The sequence below is a fragment of the Aquarana catesbeiana genome, linkage group LG03 (assembly GCF_042186555.1).
Source record: "Aquarana catesbeiana isolate 2022-GZ linkage group LG03, ASM4218655v1, whole genome shotgun sequence".
Classification (NCBI taxonomy): domain Eukaryota; kingdom Metazoa; phylum Chordata; class Amphibia; order Anura; family Ranidae; genus Aquarana; species Aquarana catesbeiana.
The window spans coordinates 545,021,370-545,041,302 of NC_133326.1; the positions used below are offsets into that span (position 1 = coordinate 545,021,370).

The 19,933-nt window shown below is 44.3% G+C and overlaps 1 protein-coding gene across 2 annotated transcripts in view; it reads left to right on the forward strand.

Annotated features, from left to right (window-relative positions):
• LOC141132726 (zinc finger CCCH-type antiviral protein 1-like) overlaps positions 1-19,933 on the forward strand; it is a 162,172-nt gene that overhangs the window by 102,102 nt on the left and 40,137 nt on the right. For both annotated transcript variants that reach the window (XM_073621491.1, XM_073621490.1), the window contains exons 3-4: positions 4,803-5,169; positions 15,628-17,508. In XM_073621491.1, coding sequence (XP_073477592.1) covers positions 4,863-5,169; positions 15,628-17,508 — 2,188 coding nt within the window. In that variant the 5' untranslated portion in view covers positions 4,803-4,862. The remainder of the gene's footprint in view (positions 1-4,802; positions 5,170-15,627; positions 17,509-19,933) is intronic.

Consider the following 19,933-nt stretch of genomic DNA (forward strand, 5'->3'; position numbering starts at 1 on the left):
AGGGGGGTACCCTAGACCTAAAGGGGGCTAACAGTAACTGTCCTAACACTGTAACTGTCACAAACTGACACCAATACAGTAATCAGAAAAAAAAAAAAAACCTGCTTGGTGTCAGTTTGTGACAGGGGGGGGTGATTGGGGGGTGATCGGGGGGGCGATCGGGGGGGGGGGGGCGGGGAATTGGGGTGTTTTGTGTGCCTGGCATGTTCTACTGTGTGTGTAGTGTGTTTTCACTCACAGTGATGTCTTCTCTCCTCAGCGCTGGAACGGAAACTACCGAGCCGAGGAGAGATGACATCATTTCCTTTGCTGCTGTTTAGCATACAGCAGCAAAGAAATGTTCCCATTGGCCGGCGGCGATCGCGAGGGGGGGGCCACGAACGGATGGCCTCCCCCTCACCTCCGATCGCCGGGGAACAAAAGACGACCGCCTTGGGCACCGGGGCGGGGGTCCGATCGGACCCCCCACCCGCGGAAGGCAAATCACGTACATGTACGTGATTTTGCCTGTCCGTGCCACCTTGCCGACGTACATCGGCGTGAGGCGGTCGTCAAGTGGTTAATTACACATACAATAAACAATTAAACAGAACTGCAGCAATACCAAAAAGGAACACTAGATAGAGCCTGCACACCACATATGATTGTCTTAAGTGAATTACACATTTTGCATGTAAATTTAACAACACAGGTACAAATAAGGTACAAATAATCAGCAAGGCATCTGGTGGACAGAACATAGCACCCTCCTAGTATAGGATACTAAGTAAATTTAGTTTGTTTGGCTCACTTTGTAATCAGAGGAGCATTGATTGGGTTGCTTTTGTCTGCTCATGGTTTCCCCCTGTCTCTCAAATTAGCGATCAGAGCTTAGGGTGGGAAAATGCAAATGACTGGCCAGAATATTTACTATGCCCTGGCCAATCCCTGGGGAAACGTCCCCAGAAGGTGGTCAGGAAGGTGGTAAATATAAATAGCCTATAGCCCAGAGGAGACTGTTCTTTTCTCCATCAGGGATGGTTCTATTAGCTTCAAGGGGCTACTTACCTCTGAGGCACTTTGGACTGAGTTATTGTTCTGCTAGACCTTGGCTGTTGCTAGCTGGAGGCCTGGGATTATCCTTAATCTGCATGCTGGATTTTTCCACCAGGGGATTGAGTCTGCGGATATGGTCATTTTGGGATTTGTGAGTAAAAGATGACTTCCTGCAACTGTGCAGCACCCTAAAAGCATTCCTTTTGCTACTGCTAGATGCCAGAGAGTTTCGCCTCATGGTTCCCAGCTGCGAGGCTTCTGACTGTTTCTAACGCTATCTCATGGTCCTCAGCAATGAGACTGTAAACCAATCTGAAGCAATCTCATGGACCCCAGCTATGAGAATCTAAACTAATTGGATATCTGAAGCTATCTCATGGTCCCCAGCTGTAAGAATTTTACCTAATCTGAAATGATCTCATGGTTCCCAGCTGTGAAAGCTAAACTGTGCTACCTTTAGTGCTAGTTCACACCAGACGCAGTTCCGTTCAGTTCTACGTGCTTTTTTTCTGCACAAAATGCATGCACAGTGTTTTCCATGTATTCCGAAGCTTCAGTTCACACCATGCAGTCAGTTCTGCACCGGAAACTGACCAGAAACTGACTGCATGGTGTGAACTAGAGCCAATGGAATACATGGAAAACACTGTGCATGCATTTTGTGCAGAAAAAAAGCGCACAGAACTTCTTCTGGTGTGAACTGGCCCTTACTGAGAGAGGAGGGTCCTCTACTTAACAGGCTGAGCTCCTCTCAAATTTTTCTAGCAATAAAATAAAAAAGACAACCCCTAGATTGTTAATTTGGAGCCGGAGTGAATGGACTGTTGCTTGAGTGACTGGCGGCTTCTGCACTGTTTGGGAAGGAACTAGTTAAAATCAGTGGAGGTAGTGCTACACTTTTATATCATGAAATTTTTAATGTCTTGTATTTACACACTGTATGAGTCAGTGAGTGAGAGCTTTTAACCACTTCAGCCCCGGAAGAATTTACCCCCTTCCTGACCAGAGCACTTTTTGCGATTCGGCACTGCGTCGCTTTAACTGACTATTGCGCGGTCGTGCGACGTGGCTCCTAAACAAAATTGGCGTCTTTTTTTTCCCACAAATAGAGCTTTCTTTTGGTGGTATTTGATCATCTTTGCACTATAAACAAAAAAAGAGCGACAATTTTGAAAAAAACGCATTATTTTTTGCTATAATAAATATCCCCCAAAAATATATAAAAAAAAAATTTTTTTCCTCAGTTTAGGCCGATACGTATTCTTCTATATATTTTTGGTAAAAAAATCGCAAAAGCGTTTATTGATTGGTTTGCGCAAAAGTTATAGCGTTTACAAAATAGGGGATAGTTTTATGGCATTTTTATTATTTAATTTTTTTTTTACTGGTAGTGGCGGCGATCAGCGATTTTTATCTTGACTGCGACATTACGGCGGACACGTCGGACAATGTTGGCGTGATTTTGGGACCATTCACATTTATACAGCGATCCGTGCGATTAAAATCGCATTGATTACTGTGTAAATGTGACTGGCAGTGAAGGGGTTAACCACTAGGGGGTGGGAGGTTAAATGTATCCTAGGGATGTGTTCTAACTGTAGGGGGGATGGGCTAGCAGTGTCACTACACTGATCGCTGCTCCCAATGACAGGGAGCAGAAATCAGTGACACTGTCACTAGGCAGAACGGGGAGATGCTTGTTTACCTTAGCACCTCCCCGTTCTTCCTCTACGTGAGGTGATCGCGGGTATCCCCGCGGCGATCGAGTCCACGGGACCCGCGACCCGCCTCACGGAGCTCCCGGCGCATGCGCGCGCCGGCGGCGCACACGCAATGGCACGGCGGCAATTTCAAAAGGACTTACAGGTACGTCCTTTTGCCTAGCCGTGCCATTGTGCCGACGTACATCGGCGTGCGCCGGTCGGCAAGCAGTTAATTTAAAGGGGCCTTGTTGCTCCCTCAGTGCCCAGTTGCAGATGGGACCAATAAAACAGCTAGCTGTTTCTGCTCCACCATTAAACCTGAATACCAGGGAAAACAGCTTAATACAAAAATGAAATACATATATAAGGGACTGTTTTACCTGTCAAAGGATTTGTATTTTTTGTCCATTCTCTTGAGAGATTTACACAGCTCTGCCACACAGCACTGCCCTATAAGAGATCTGATTTTTCTGTACTGCAGTCCAGCAAAATGTATAAGTCTTGTCTTTGCCCCAGCCTGTGACTGGAGTGAAAAGGAGAAGCAGCAGACTGATGAGCTGATCTTTCTGTCTTTCTGCTCTGCTCTCCCCTCCTATCAGCATGTTCTGCATTAGCATAAGAACAGTGCAGTAGATACCCCTATGTCTATTAAATACAAAAACAAATTGCTGAAACATTTACTCACAGCCACTAAGGCATGTATTTTGGCACTGTGGAGGAGTACAGCCCCTCCCAACAGCAACAGATCTCACTCCAGAACCCAGGAAAAATCAACAGATGGAAGACTATGAAAAATCAGGGCAAGAAATACTGGAATATCTGGACTCTGTATTTCTTCTACAAAGAGCAGTCCAATCTAACTTCCCAATGGCAACTTCCAGTCTCCCAAATCCTGTTTCACTCTCTGAGATTGACGGTGGATAGCCGGACAGAGAGGGTGAGCTTCCTCTCCCCCAATCACACCCCCCCCCCCCCCAAACACACACACAAACACAATTTCTTCTTTTTTTTCTCATTTTCTAGTTATTTACTTCCCTAGTCTACCTAAGTTTTAATCTATCTTTTGAAAGTTGTAAAAAATATGGGAGTGGCAATTGCTAATGTAATATAGCTTATCATATATACTGTTTTGTTGTCTCTTGTTAGATCAGTCTTTTATGGGGTCTTGATGTTAGCACATAGCGACACAACTGTATCCTACTGATATTTTCTTAAACCATGCTTGTGCTTGTATGACACCTTCTGTGATTTTATGACTGGCCTTGTCACATTACATTGTCGATTCCTCTAAATAAAGAATTTATATACAGTGGAACCTCGGATTACGAACATAATCCATTCCAGGAGAATGACACAGCACAAGCACTGTGCTGTATTAAAAGCTTTAAATGAGCAGGATTCATTTTTTTTTTTTTTTTGGGGGGGGTTAACAAAAATTTAAGGTGTGGGCCCCGTGGTGGTCTTGCACTCTTCCAACCTTGCACCTGACCAGTTTGGGCCTCCCTAATTAATCTCTTCCACCTCCCAGCCTGGGAGAACTTTTTCTCCTTTTCCTCTCCTGCCTTATTTCCTTTTTTCCACTTTTCATCTAATCATCTTGACCTCTCCTTCTCCTTTCCCTCCCCTGTCCCCAAAACCCCTTTTTTTTTTTCCTTTTTTTTGCTTCTTTGCTTATATTTTGTTCACCATATTTTTAAGTGGACTAGTCCACTCCCTATGCCCATCCCAGCCCCTGGGCCCTAGGGCTCAGGCACCCTGTGTTGACCCCCGGCCTAGGTCAGAAGGTTATTGTTGTTTGGTAGTTTACACTTAGGCACATCCTGTTTGTGTTTTTCATGCAGTTCTACAACGTGTACTGCTTATACCCCCTGCGTGGGAATATTATGGTTGTAATTTTCCTTATATCTCAATAAGAACATCAGAAAAAAAAATGAATTGCATATTTATGAATACAGAGTTGTATTAAGTTGTGTATTTTTGATCTGTTAATAGAAGAGTGGCACCTGTCCAATATTTTTTAACGCAATTGCACTGCTTGTTCCAATGTGATCATTTTTCTTGCAGGATTGTTCAAATTACAAGCAAGGCAACTGTGACAAAGGAGATGATTGTACACGCCTCCACATGTGCAGATTTTTTACACGAGGAGAATGCAAATACCGCTTATGTAAAAAATCGCACAATCTCCTGGAATCGAAAATAATACTGACCTGTGGCTGGCTGAACCAGATGACTGTTCAGAACTTTCAGATGCTCTGTGTGCTGAAACACAATGAGAGACTCCAGCAGCTACAGGAGGAGACTAATCGTGAAGAGGCCAGGAAAGCTCACCGGCCAGCAAGAGGCAGAGGAAGAGGAAGACCAAGACATAGAAAAAAAGATGGTTCCCAGGACTTGTTGGAAGGAAAGAATAGAGAAAGAAAATTTGATGGTACCAGTATCCTGTTAATAAGTGTTTGAAGTAAACCTGTCACAACTTAGGCAGTTTAAACTGAGCCTATAATGGGAAAATACACAAGCAAAGGTCATCTTCATTGGAAACTACCAAAAATTCAGCTGAATTTATTTCTAGCCTTTACCTGAAAGAGACAGAATTTGCCCCACCCACTTCTGCCTCTCAAGACTCCCTAATGGTCCCTGATGACACCCATTATATTACAGTATAAAGCCAATACTCCTATTATGAGGCAGAAGGGGGTGGAGCCAAAATTGACATTTATAGGAAAAGTCACATTTTGCATGTCTTTGATGTGCAGGTTTTTACTGAGGACTATCTCTTCTTATGTATATGAAAAATCCTCTGATCCCATGATGCAATTTAAGTCATGTTTTCTATAAGCTGTGCTGTTCAACTGCTTGAGTATTTGGAACGGATAGGGAACAGACACAACATTTTCATTGTGGGGGTCCTGGAAGGAGAATCATTGAATACAGATAAGATAAAAGTGTTAACTGAAAGACTAGTGATAACCTAATCATTTTGTTGTTGCTCTTTAACTGATCTTATCAGGTTCACCTATCAGTTTGTCAGTTGGTCCTGATCAGATGGTCCATGCATCCCTATGGACAGGGAGGTGTAATGGACCTGTCTACTGCTGATCCGCTTAAAAAAAAAGAGAATGGTATCCATCCTCTTCTGTGAGCTGATCCCCTGCTGATCAGAACAGAATCTGCTGCATCTGAAAAGGGCCTTATAGTCTAAAGTTGGGCATTCAGTACATGGGTCAGTTTTTTTCAATCAGCCAGGGGGCCGATGTCATTGTATGCTGTCAGCAGGGACTCCTCCTCTGTCAGAATACATGGATCAGTGCCTCAGCTGATTGGCTGCAGCGCGGATTGAACAAATATTTTCCAACAAGTCAGTTTGTGTGAAGTTGATCATTCTCAAAAGTTGACTAGTCCCTGCTGAACCAGACAAATTGCAGTCTATCTATGGCTAGCTTTACTCTGGTCCCTTAGAAAGTTTTAAAATAAAACTAACATCTAAATTCAATAGTCAACTGTTTTGTCACTGTCCCTCGCAGTAATTATTTTCCACCACTAGATGTCCTCAATCTTCTGTCTGTTTTGAATGGCCAGTGTCATTCGTTCTGGAAGACCAAGAAGATCTTGTGAATGCAGCAGAATGGATCTGCCCCTTGCGGGGAGAAAGAAAATCCCCTCACATATGGGACTTTAAAGGCTCTGAGGAATGTACAAAACACCAAAATAATATAGAAAAAGTATTTTATTAGTGTATAAAATATCTTAAAAATATTAAAAAGGTTTCATCAATACAATACATGAAAACATGGATACATGGTCAAAGCCATGAACAGGAAAGAATGTATATATTTATCCACTTATGATGATATTGGAGATTGATACAGAAAACCATACACCAACATGTTTCAGAGTCTTTAGAGCTCCTTCAGGGAAGGTTTTAACAATCTTGATAAATATAATCTATAAATCAGAACATATATTAGAGCATTCATTGCTTATGGACGATGACATAACATGATGGAAGCAAGGAGGGAGGAAGATTGAGCCCGGGTTCACACATGTGCGTTGCGAATTGAAGCTCCAGTTTCATTGCAAAGATAAAAATCAGTTGTTCAAAGGTTCCTCTGCGATTTAGCTGCGGATCAGAGAGCAGGGAGAGGGGGGAGGTGTAGTGAGGAGAAGGAGAGAATTTGTGTTCAGAACGGAATGCATCTGCGAATTAGATGCATTCCCATAGAAGATAATGGGCTTGTAATTCGCATGCGTTTTTAGTGCAATGCACAGTGCGAATGCAACGCACATATGTAAATCAGATGCATTGAAATGAATGTATTTTAAAATGTCCTGCAAATTGGATGCGGTGTAAGCCGCATCTAATTCACATAGGTGTGAACAGGGGCTCAAAGAAAAACAGGAAGCACGACAGCCACTACACTGCCTGAGAGGGGAAGCACAGCGCATGGTCAGCCAATGGTAAAAGCACTATTTGTAGTGATTCCAACCCCCTTGCAGGGGGAACACCACAGCATACTGCATAGTGTAATGTTGGAACAGTTGGCACTGATGTCATCACATCAGATGCTCTCTCTCCATCACTAAGGGCCACCCACAACCAAAAAAAAAGGGAAAGAGAACCCTGCATGTCATGTGACCTGCCTTAGTATAGTTCAAACTTTGACATCCCATTCCATAACTGTAGTCGTTGATATGGGTTCAAGGTAAGAGTCCATAATAGGCAGTAATTCCACAAGAGGTAGCAATAATTCATAACATGGTCTAGCGTAAGGTAGCACAAGTCCACATAAGTCCATAGGTTCTAGACCCCATTGGGAACCCCCCCTCCCCTCGCAACTCAGCACACTAATGAACCCCTATTTATATGGAATGACCTGTAGAGGATGGTAACGCTCCTAAATAGAGCGGAAAGGGGAGAGATAGCCTCCGGAACACTGGAGAACATGTCACAAGGGGCGGCGGGCTCTCTCACAGCACTCGAGAGCGGAGGGCTCACGGCAGGAGCAGCTGGAGACATATTTCGGCCCGAACGCCGGGCCCGGACATGAGGCCTCCAAGATGGCACCGATGCCGAAGGCTGGCAAAGCAACAAAAGCCACACAGAAGGCCCTGGCTCAGCAGCAGCAGCAACAGCAGCAGCAACAGCAGCAGCAGCACCAGAATTCCCAGATTCCTTCTCCGCGGTTGGTGAGTGACACAGCCCCCCCACTCTCCCCGGGATCCTCTGCCTCCCATGATCAGGGCCCTGACATGGCGGACTTTCTAGGGGAAGGGGACATAAAACGCCATATTTGGTCCCTCCCCACCAGGGAAGATCTAGAGCGATTCACTGCCAGGGTGGAGAAGGCCTTCAGAGAAGATATAGCCCAGCTCAAGACTGACACTAATCATTTGGGAAACAGGGTGGAAACTGTAGAGGCTGGATGAGGTGCTGCCGACTATTGCTAAACTACAGGACAGATGCAGCTCTCAGGATCAGAAAATAGAAGCCCTATTGTGTCAGTTAGATGACTTTGAAAACCGTAGTAGGAGAGCAAATATCCGCATGCGCGGTTTACCGGAGGCCGCGGCACCAAAAGATATTATCCCCACGCTGGAAGATGTCTTCCAAGAAATACTGGGACTACCTGCCATGGCTCCTGTGGAGATAGACAGAGCTCACAGGGCCCTCAGACCACCCTCCCAAGATGCAGATAATCCAAGGGATGTCATATGTAAGCTTCATAAATATACACTAAAGGAGAGAATTATGCAGAAACAGCGTGGGAAGCAATATTTTGACTTTGATGGAGCACACCTGTACATTTATCAGGACATTTCAAGACGCACGCTCATGCAACGCAGAGCCCTGCGGCCCCTACTAGAGGCTCTTCAAAAGGCAGGTCTGCCTTATCGCTGGGGCTTCCCTTTCTATTTGCAAGCAACCAAGGAGGGGAAGAGTGTCACGTTACTCACTAAAGACGACCTTCCATTTTTCCTAGAGACCCTGGGTCTTGAGCCAGTGGACTTTCCAGACTGGAGGGGCCCGAGTGACCATCCTCACCTGCAACTCCCCCAGCCTTGGCTTACGGCCAACCGTAGGAGCCGCAGACGAGATCGCAGACGCCCTGCGTCTGCCTCCCCCATGGATCCTGTGTCACCAAGGCACTAAAGGAAGCTGTCCTATCTTTGATCTGCATTCCGTGAGAAACATTCTCCTCATCTGTTACAGGACCTCATCTGATTGTTCCCTTTTTGTACAGGGCCCCTAACCACTAGTATAAGCACGCTGTCTACAGTTGGGACAGAGCCACATATACACACGATGTCGCACGTGATCCTCTATCCTGGGATAGCTGCCCCTGATCAGGAGCTTGGCTTTGAACTTATGAGAATACCCCAGGAAGGGATATAGAAGCCATGGCTCTGAACTTACCATGTCAGGCTTTAGTTCTGGATGCCCTGTTTATCCAGCTTTCTGTTTCGCACCTTTTTTATCTTTTTTGAGGCCCCCCCCCCTTCCTATTTTATCTTTTTGGATTTTTCTCCCCACCTCAAGACTGAGCTGCGAACTTTGTTTTTGTTATTATGGAAACTCCCCTCTCTTATACACTGTATAATGTATACTGCCTATTGATCAGGAGAGGGTGGTGGATCGGGGCTGGCCCTCGCTCCCCTCCCTCTCGTGATGGTCCACGTCCCCCACGTAGGCCATACCTTTTTAGGTATATATTCCCTTTTTTTGGAAATGGAGACAGGTCTCGGACACTTTTCCCTAGCGGGGAGAGGCCCGATATCTGGCCCACAGGTGTACCATGTTGTAGCAATGTTCACATTAATGTACTTTGCGATTTGTAAGTGTCTTACTTTCTCTAACTTTGTCTTCTTCCTTCCCTTCTGTTTATTCTTTTCTACTGTATACTCTTTTTTGGAGGGACTGCCTCCAGCTCTGCCTCCCGTTCTGTGCCCACTAGACCACAGTGAAAATTGCTCATCCCGAGCTCCTCCTATGGCATCACTTAAGGTAATTTCATATAACGTGCGAGGTCTCTGCTCCCCATGCAAGCATAGTAAATTATGGTGGGAACTTAAGCGCTCAGGGGCTCAGGTGGTTCTTTTACAGGAGACGCATTTCACTCCACACTCGTTGCCCAAATTGCCCAATCATATATATACCCAATGGTTCCTCAGCAATTCACCTATTGCGAAATCGAGAGGTATGGCTATTGCCATACATAAGTCTTGCCCCCTTCAAGTAATCGACAATGAGGTAGACTCCTTGGGGAGATATGTCTTCCTTAAGGGGACCATAGCTGGGCAGAAGATTACAGTTGCTACGATCTATGCCCCTAATTCAAACCAACTCACCTTCATAGACAATACCCTTGATAGACTGGCAGAATTCAAAGAGGGCCCTTTGATCCTGGGAGGCGATTTTAATATCAGCCCTGACCCACAGTTAGACACTTCACACATGCGCCCTTCTCATTCACACGCTTTTCTAAAGCACTTTCGTAAAACCCTACAAACTCACAGACTCCTAGATAGTTGGCGAGTTCTCCATCCGGTTGACAGGAACTACAGCTACTATTCAAAAACACATGATGTCTATACCCGTATAGACCTGATCTGTGTAGATCACTTGGCTCTGGAGCTGCTGCAGTCTTCGTCCATTGGAAATATAACAATTTCTGACCATGCCCCAGTAATGACCTCCCTGGTTTTGCCACAGTGCAGCCGTGGGACTTGGTCGTGGCGCTTAAACGAATCTCTGTTGGACGATACTGTAGTGGTTTCTGAGGTTAAAGAGGTCCTGTCCCACTACTTTAAAGAAAACACTACAGAGGGGTTAAGCAAGGGGATTGTGTGAGAGGGCCATAAAGCAGTGGTGAGAGGCGAACTGATCTCTCAGGGATCTAGACTGAAGAAAGCTAGGTAAGCAGACTTTGACAGGGTACTTCAAGCGCTTCAGCAGGCGGAACTTAAGCACAAGCAGAACAGTGACCCGGAGACTTTGAGGGCTTTGACAGATTTGAGAGAATTGTTCTCTCGGCTGCTGGACAGACAGGCAAGCAGGCGAATGCAATACTTATCGCACAAATATTATGAGCATGGCAACAAATGTGGCCGCATGCTGGCTAAAGCCCTTAGGAAAAAACGAGCACTCATATATGTGCATAAGTTGCGCCTCCCCACAAGTGATTATACGGTTAGGCCTTCCCAGATAGCCTCTGGATTCCGGGACTATTATAATACATTATATAACCTAAATTCGACACAGACCCCAGAGGCACAGGCCGTACGGAAAAAAGCCATTCAAGCATACCTGACTGCTTCTGGACTGCCTGCACTGACAGACGAACAATGTTCCGCATTAGAAGCACCCATCACTGCCACTGAGCTAGAATCCACTGTGAATTCTTTGCCTAACGGAAAGAGCCCAGGCCCTGATGGGTTCTCCAAGGCCTATTATAAGACGTTTTTACCTCTGCTATCCGAATCAATGTGTAACTACTTTAATTCCATAGCAGAAGGTGCAGTTATCCCTAGTGAAGCCTTACTAGCTCACATTTCAGTATTACCTAAGGAAGGGAAGGACCCCACTATGCCCCAAAGCTACAGACCCATATCCCTTCTCAACGTAGATATTAAAATACTAGCCAAGATTCTTGCGACCAGACTGAAACACCTAATCCCACTAATAGTCCACCCGGACCAAACAGGGTTCATAACCGGCAGGGAAGCTAGGGACAACTCAATCAGAGCAATCCACCTAATCCATTGGGCACGAGCCTCCCCCGCGCCCCCCCCTTACTTGATCCTGTCCACCGATGCGGAGAAAGCCTTTGATCGGGTGGACTGGACTTTTCTACGGGCTATGCTGGAGACTTTGGGCCTTCGCTCCCATATGCTCACTTGGATAATGGCCCTACACACAGACCCACATGCTCAAGTAAAAGTGAATGGTTTCCTCTCCATGAGATTCCCGATCAGAAACGGCACGAGGCAGGGGTGCCCTCTTTTCCCACTCTTGTTCGCCCTTGTGCTGGAACCATTCCTGCGCACTGTTAGGGCAAACCCAGACATTAAGGGGCTCACGGTGGGTCCCGCAGAGCATAAACTTTCGGCCTATGCTGACGATGTACTATTCCACATCACAGAGCCTCTGGTCTCCTTGCCAAATCTGATGCAGGAACTTCAAAACTTCGGAGAGTTGTCTAATTTCAAAATTAACTACACGAAATCAGAGATATTACCCATTCAAATGACACCCTCCCTGACAGACCGATTAAAAACTGCTTTCCCGTTCACCTGGACTAAATCATCCCTAAAATACTTAGGTATAAGACTGACGGACAGATTTGAAACCTTATTTACTACCAATTTTCCCTTCCTAATAACAAATGTGAAGAAAGACCTGACCCAGTGGACTAGGACAGCCTTCACTTGGATTGGAAGACTTAATATTATTAAAATGAATGTCCTACCACGTGTGCTGTTTTACATGCAGATGATACCTGTGGCTTTACCTAAGAGATTTTTTACCCAATTATCCAGTACTATATCCACTTTTGTGTGGAACAATAAGAGACCAAGAATCGCCATTAGATTACTGAAGTGCCACAGGGATGCAGGGGGCCTGAGCCTTCGAGATGCGCAAAAATACTATCGAGCTATGGTCCTACAAAGGATACTTAATTGGCGCTTCCACACACACTCCAAAATATGGGTCTCCTTAGAAAAATATATGCCGGGAAGAAATCTGGCATATGCCCCGTGGTTGGCCCGGGAGCACAGGGGATTGTCAACTTTTGCGTCTCCATTGACGACCCAGCTTTTGAAAGCCTGGGACCGACTTAATACCAATTTAGACTTGGCGCCCCCTGTGTCACCTCTGGCCCCGCTGGGAGGATATCAGTGGTTTCTGCCTGGGGAACAGACAGGTTTCTTTGGTTCCTGGGTGGATGACAATAATGCCAGCTGTGGTAAATTGATGGAAAGTAGTAAATTAGTCTCACTAGAAGCCCTCAGAGCCCGGTCAGGGAGTTTCCCTATGGACTTTTGGCGTTATAGGCAACTTCACCATTTTTTCAAACAACACGGAGGCTCCATAAGAGATACTTCCTCCCTTACACCATTTGAACGCCTATTCGTAGATGAAGAGCCGATTCCACATATGATCTCTGAACTGTATCAGTTACTCAGCTTTGCTTCTCCAATAGTGAAACCACCATACATTAGGGCGTGGGAACGAGACCTGGAAGTAGTTTTTACCCCTGCTCAATTATCTGCCCTTTATCAACTCACTCGGTCCAGTTCAATTGACTCTAAGACGCAAGAAATTAATTATAAAATAATGATGCGCTGGTACCGAGTGCCGGCAGAGTTAGCGAAAATATATCCAGCTACATCGGAACTATGTTGGAGAGGTTGTGGTCACAAAGGCACTCTTCTCCACATTTGGTGGGATTGTCCTGTGATTAAATCTTACTGGGAAGATATCAAATCACAAATTAAAGATCTCATGGGCACTGACATTCCTCTCTCTCCGGAGCACTTCCTGCTGCACATTCCTCCCATGCCAATACGCCAGTATAAGAAAAGTATACTACCTCACCTGCTTAACGCAGCAAAGCGGCTTCTCCCTATATACTGGAAACGGCCGCAGGTCCCATCCAGAGAGGAATGGTGTCGCAGGGTAGGAGATATCCGTGAGGCAGAGGACTGAATTGCCACATGTAAAGGTGTTCGTGACCGCTTCACCGCGATGTGGCAACCCTGGACAATATATACCTCAGACTTAAGTCACATTCCTTCTAGCCTAGACATAGCCCTTCTCGAGCTAGCTGATCCGTCCTTGAAAGGACGCCTTACTGACCCACAAAGGGGAGCAGCGAACCAAGACCCGAGGTAAAATAAGGTGAAAAAAACACTTAGGGGAGACACGTCCCCCTCTTCTGTTCTACTTTTTAGTAGGTGTGGTGCTGTCGGGGGGGCCTCGACGGGGGGCGGAGCTGGACGCAGGTACCCAGGTATGTTCCAGATTATCTTTTCTTTTCTTTTCTCCTTTTCTTCTTCCTAAATACTGTATTGAGCCTTAACTAGTTATGGTTGTCTGTTTAAAGACAAGATAATATGTTTGATGCCAGGTGACGAATAAGTAATGACTAAGCAAGGAAACCAGACGGTCTTTGGAGATTCATGGCTATGAGACACCCTGCTCTGGGGGTGTACTAGCAATATGGTGCTGACATGGCTTTTACATATGATTTTGGAGGGGGCTGGGGGGTGGGGGTGTGGGGAGAGGTTAGTTGGAGGCGTAGGTTGCCCCCCTCTCTCCGCGTGCCCCCCGCTCGGCCCACCTTGTAACCTGTCTGAACAACTGAACTTAGCTCAAAATTTAAAAGAGACTTGTCAAATTATTATAGTCCAGGGACTAAGACAAATGTACTCCTATATTCTGTCACCTGGCAGATTGTTGGGTTTTTATTTTCCTTCTTCTTTTTTATCAACACTAGCTACACCAGTTAAAATGTGATTGTCTAGTATTTCATATATATTACTGATGTTCTTGTTGTTTTTGTTTTTCTTTCTTTATTATTCCTTCTTTGTTGTATAATAAGAAAAACTGACTGGTATGTCACCTAAAAACCGTCTATCTAGATAGATGTAAATCTATATTCACAGTTTTATAAATTTGCAATGTGATACCCTGTCTTTCATAAATAAAGATTTATAAATAGAGCGGTTCCAGCAGTGGTAACCCTTCCTTCTCAGGAACCACCAGCTCAGCAGGCCAACCAAGGACACAATAAACTTAAATTGTAGCAAATAGCTTTCATACATAAACACAGTTGACCTGATTACCCCCAGAGCATGAACAGTAGAATAAAGTAGTAGAATAAAATAAAAAACTTAAATACACAAAACCTCTTGGAAGAACTTGCTTACAAGTTTATATAACATTCTAAAAGGATACCAAAACCTTATCTGGACAAACAAAAAATGACTGCATAATTTCCCCTGCCACATGTAAGTCTGTGCATATCTAGATGGCATGAAAATCTTTCCTTATATTTACCTTTAACATTTAGTTGTTAATTTTCAACTTTCAGTTTTCAACAAGATATGAATCATCTAAGAACATTAGTAAGCCAGAGACCAAATGACTGACCAAGACAAAAACAAAAGCAGAGAAGTGCCTCTAAGTGTAATAAGACAGTGTATTTTACTAGACCCCCACAACAGGGCTACTTACAAATGACTGACCAAGCATCCTAAAATTTTCTGTATCAATTATACTATATGAATTTAGATCAATTACATGACCCAATATAAACATGAGTTTAGCAATAACTGCATGTATTTTAGGCCTCATGCACACTGGACGTTTTTTCTACTGCTTTTAATGGCATCTGGCATTTTTTCTGCCTCTAAACACCCCTGTACGTTAGCCTATGTGTCCATTCACACATAGGCTTTTAGAGGAGTTTATAGGCAGGGATTTTTAGAGGCAGAAAAAACCCCACTGCCAGTGCATCCAGGAGCAGTGGCGTTTTGGCAGAAAAAATGTTTGACGTGCCTAAACACATGTACACGTGTCTAAACATGTGTTAATGCTAGGCGTGTTTAACGCTTGAGTGTTAATTAATTTCAATTGCCAGAGTAAATTATTATTCTGGCCAATTAAATCAATGCCCAAGTGCTTGACACAACTAATTGTGGCTGAATATGTTATACATGTTTTCAAGCGTCAAGCATGCCAAAAACACCTCTGACAGGAGGAAAGGTGTCTAGGAGAGTTAGCAAAACATCCAGTGTGCATGAGGCCTTACTATTTCTTTGTAGATGTAAAACCAAGTCTGTCCCCATTATTTTTAAAATGTGTATGTTTTTTCCACTTTTTTAGGGCCCCGGTTACCGTTTCGATCTACCAGTCGCCCACCCCCTCAGTGCAGTAATGGTCAACTTTCTGGAGATGAAGATAATGACAGCTCCAGTGATAGTGATCATGGCACACATTCAGAAAAGAGAAATGACAACATAAAAAAACCTTGCCATACCACAAGGCAATCTAGGCCAATTAGTAAAAAGACATGCCCAACAGCCGCTCAAATAATGCCTCAGCCAAAACTGGTAGATGGTAAATCTGGTAGACGACTGAGTTCTTCAGTGGCAGGACCATCCAAGGTTCCAGGAACACCTTCAACAACACTTGTAACCTCACCTATGGGGGCTTCACTTAAGGCTGAAACAGCACTTAGTACAGATAATGTTTCACCAAAACTTTCAGCAGCTTCCAACGTAACAGAGAACTCTTCTGTAAAAAGTTCAATAATCCCTGACCAAAATCATAATATGGAACTTGGTAAGATGACAAGTCCTTTATTGCCTGGACCAGGCAATACTTCTCCAGGATATTTATCAATATCAAAAACATCATTGTATTCTACTGGAGAAATTTCATATGCTGCTCAACCAAAACAAGTTAGTGTATCTGGCAGACCATTGAACCCTCCAGAGGCAGGAAGATCCAAGGTTCCATCAACACCTTCAACAACACCAGTAACCTCACCTATGGGGACTTTACCTAGGGCTGAAACTAGACTTAGTACAGATAATGTTTCACCAACACTTTCAGCAGCTTCCAACATGACAGGGAACTCTTCTGTAAAAAGTTCATTTATCCCTTACCAAAAATGTATGGAACTTCGTGAGATGGCGAGTTCTTTATTGCCTGGACCAGGTAATATTTCTCCAGGACATTCATCAATATCAAAAACATCATTGTATTCTACTGGAGAAATTTCATATGCTGCTCAACCAAAACAAGTTAGTGTATCTGGTAGACCATTGAACCCTCCAGAGGCAGGAAGATCCAAGGTTCCATCAACACCTTCAACAACACCAGTAACCTCACCTATGGGGACTTTACCTAGGGCTGAAACTAGACTTAGTACAGATAATGTTTCACCAACACTTTCAGCAGCTTCCAACGTGACAGGGAACTCTTCTGTAAAAAGTTCATTTATCCCTTACCAAAAATGTATGGAACTTGGTGAGATGGCGAGTTCTTTATTGCCTGGACCAGGTAATATTTCTCCAGGACATTCATCAATATCAAAAACATCATTGTATTCTACTGGAGAAATTTCATATGCTGCTCAACCAAAACAAGTTAGTGTATCTGGTAGATCACTGAATCCTCCAGAGGCAGGAGCATCCAAGGTTCAAGCAACACCTTCAACAAAATTGGTAACCTCTCCTATGAGGGCTTCACCTAAGACTGAAACAAGTATTAGTACTTATAATGCTTCACCAAAAACTTCAGCAACTTCCAATATAACAGAGAATTTGTCAACAAAAAGTTCATCTATTCCTGACCAAAAACAGATTATAGAATTTGGTAAAATGACAAGCTCTTCAGTGATCAGCTCAAGTAAAGTTTTCCAAACATCTTCACCAACACTACAAACATCACCTACTAGAGAAGATTCATATACTGCTCAACCAAAACCAGTTAGTTCTACAGTTACTGTTCAGCGTAATTCACTTTCAAGACCATCAAATCCTCCCAGTTCATCTAGTGGCTCTTTCAGAACTGATGCACCTTCCAACAAACTGTATGCCAGTGTAGAACCAATGACAAAATCTAATCTACCAAGTGGCAACCAATATACCATAATTAGTAGTGAAAATAAAGCTTTTAACCTGCCACCAAAGTCTACCAACTCTACAGCTTCTCAACCTCTATCAGCCACCACTTTCCCTTTGCCAGTACCTAGGAAAGGTAAGTAGAGGGGACTGGTAATTCTAAAAAAGCAATGGCATTTTTAAAGTGGTTGTAAACCCTTGCCCAGTGAAGTGACTGGCCTCAAAGTGATACACGGAGATTCAACAAATCCTCCTACATAAGTTGTACCTGTTAATTTGCAACAATTTGTCCTGTATGTCTTTGAAAACCTCAGAGATGGAAAAGATTTTTCACAGCCTTACAAAGCAGGGGGCGAGGAGCTGCAATTATTTATTTATTTTTTTAATTTTTTATTTATAACAGGAACAGGGCCCACACGGGCTTGTATTGTACAAGGTAACACATGAAACATAGTAAAGAACAATATTTCTAACATCAAGGTATGGCACGTTAGGTACAACTTTTAGTATATATCTGTGAGATGACTTATTCATCTCCTGTGATTACCTGGGTTTTTTGTCATTCGTTAAATATGTGGCGATATCAGAGAGGTTCTTTGCACAGAGATGGGGATGTTTATGTGTTAATTTTATGGTGAAATGTGGTGGTGGGGCCCGTGCATCCGGTCCCTTTGTTTTCTCCTTTACTAAAAAAGAACCCCCAGATATGGGGGTAGAGAAGGTTGAAAAGAGTGATCTGGTTAAGATTAAAGCGAAGACAGAGGATTGGTGGTCGGAGGGTTAAAGGGGAGGAATAGGGAAAAAGGAGGAAGTGGGGTAGGGGAAATGGTCCCTCGAACATGGAGTGCCAGGGAGGCTCTCCCGAGACACGTTCATGTGGATCTGTGTTGACCTCGACTAAGAGGAGGGAGGTACATAAAGAGAAGCACATCCTATGCATCAGCAGTGGATTCTCTCAGGGCTTGACCCTCAGCTGAGAAAATGAAAATGTTCCACTGTTGCCAAGTGTTGGAGAATGTTTCTTGTCTATTTTGTGCTGTGAGGATGAGGTCCTCAATACGTCTTATCTCCTCTACCTTTCTGATCCATAGAGCTATTGTTGGTGGTTGTGTGGATTTCCAATGAAGCGGGATGCAGGCTTCGGCTGCGTCCAGTAGGTGTCGGATCACTGATTTTTTGTATGCTTTCTCAGGGATGTTAGTCGCATGTAGGAGGAAGAACGCGGGATCGTCTGTTATGGTGCGTTCTGTGAATTTTTGGGCCACTCTCCGTATCACTTGCCAATAATGGGTCAGGCTGGGGCAGGACCAGAAGATGTGTACTAATGTTCCCTTATCTGCCCGACAGCGCCAACAAAGGTCAGACGTCGTCGGGAAGAATTTGTGGAGCAATGTACCATCTCCATAGAAGTTTATAGTTGGTCTCCTGGATCTTAGCACAGATGGAGGACTTGTGTGTAAACTTCAGGATGTGTTGTTGTTTGGTCGTGTTGAAGTGGCAATTTAAGTCTATTTCCCATTTGATTAAGCCCGGGGGTATGTAGTCTGCCTGTGGTGTATTTAGTAGGTTGTAGGCTAGGGAAAGCATGTTATAGTTCCTGTGTTGTTGCAGAGTTCCTCTAGGGTTGTAAGGTGTCGTCGGCGGGTGGTTTCAAGGAATGGAGAAAATGGCCTAGTTGACGGGATCTCCAGAAGTCTAAGCGAAACAGGCCTCTGGGGTCAGATAGTTCTGCTATAGTATTCAAGCATCCTCCAGTACTAAAGTGGGAGGCCTGGTGTAGACCTGCGTTGCTCAGTCTCCAGAAAATGATATCTTGTATGCCCGGCAAGAACTTGGGGTTTCCCAATATGGGGTATAAAGGTAAGTTGGGAGAGGATATCGACGCTTTAGAAATGAGTCGTGCACAGACTCGTGTTGTGTTGCCAATCAGTGGGTGGCGTTTTATTTCTGCTGGTAAGTTTGTGTAGCACCAAGGGGTCCTGTTGAGGGGGATCTCGCTTTGGTTTTGCTCCAGTTGTGTCCAGAGCTTGGTCTCTTGGTGACGGCACCAATCTATGAGCCTATGTGTACTGCCTGGTGATAAGCGCAAATGTCCGGTAACGTAAGACCGCCATGTTGTTTGGGGAGGACCAACAGTTTATGTGGGAGTCGGGGTCTCTTCTTAGCCCATATGAATTCTGTAAAGGTGGATTGTATTTGTTTAAAGTAGGATAAAGGGATATGGATAGGTAGTGCTTGCATGAGGTATATACATTTCGGAAGGATCGTCATTTTTAGAATGTTACCGCGGCCTATCCAGGAATGGAGACCTGTGTGCCACTGGTTTAGCAGTGTTCTAACTGTCCTTAATAGGGGTGGGAAATTTAACTCATATAGTCGTGAAAATGTGTGGGGGATATGCGTGCCCAAGTACCTCAGGGCTGTTGTCGTCCATTTCAATTTAAAGTTGGACTGTAGATGTGCGAGTTGGGACTGCGGTATTCCCACTCCCATCGCCTCAGACTTAGCAAAATTAATTTTTAAATTGGAGAGTGCCCCGTATGTTTTAAATTCTTGTAACA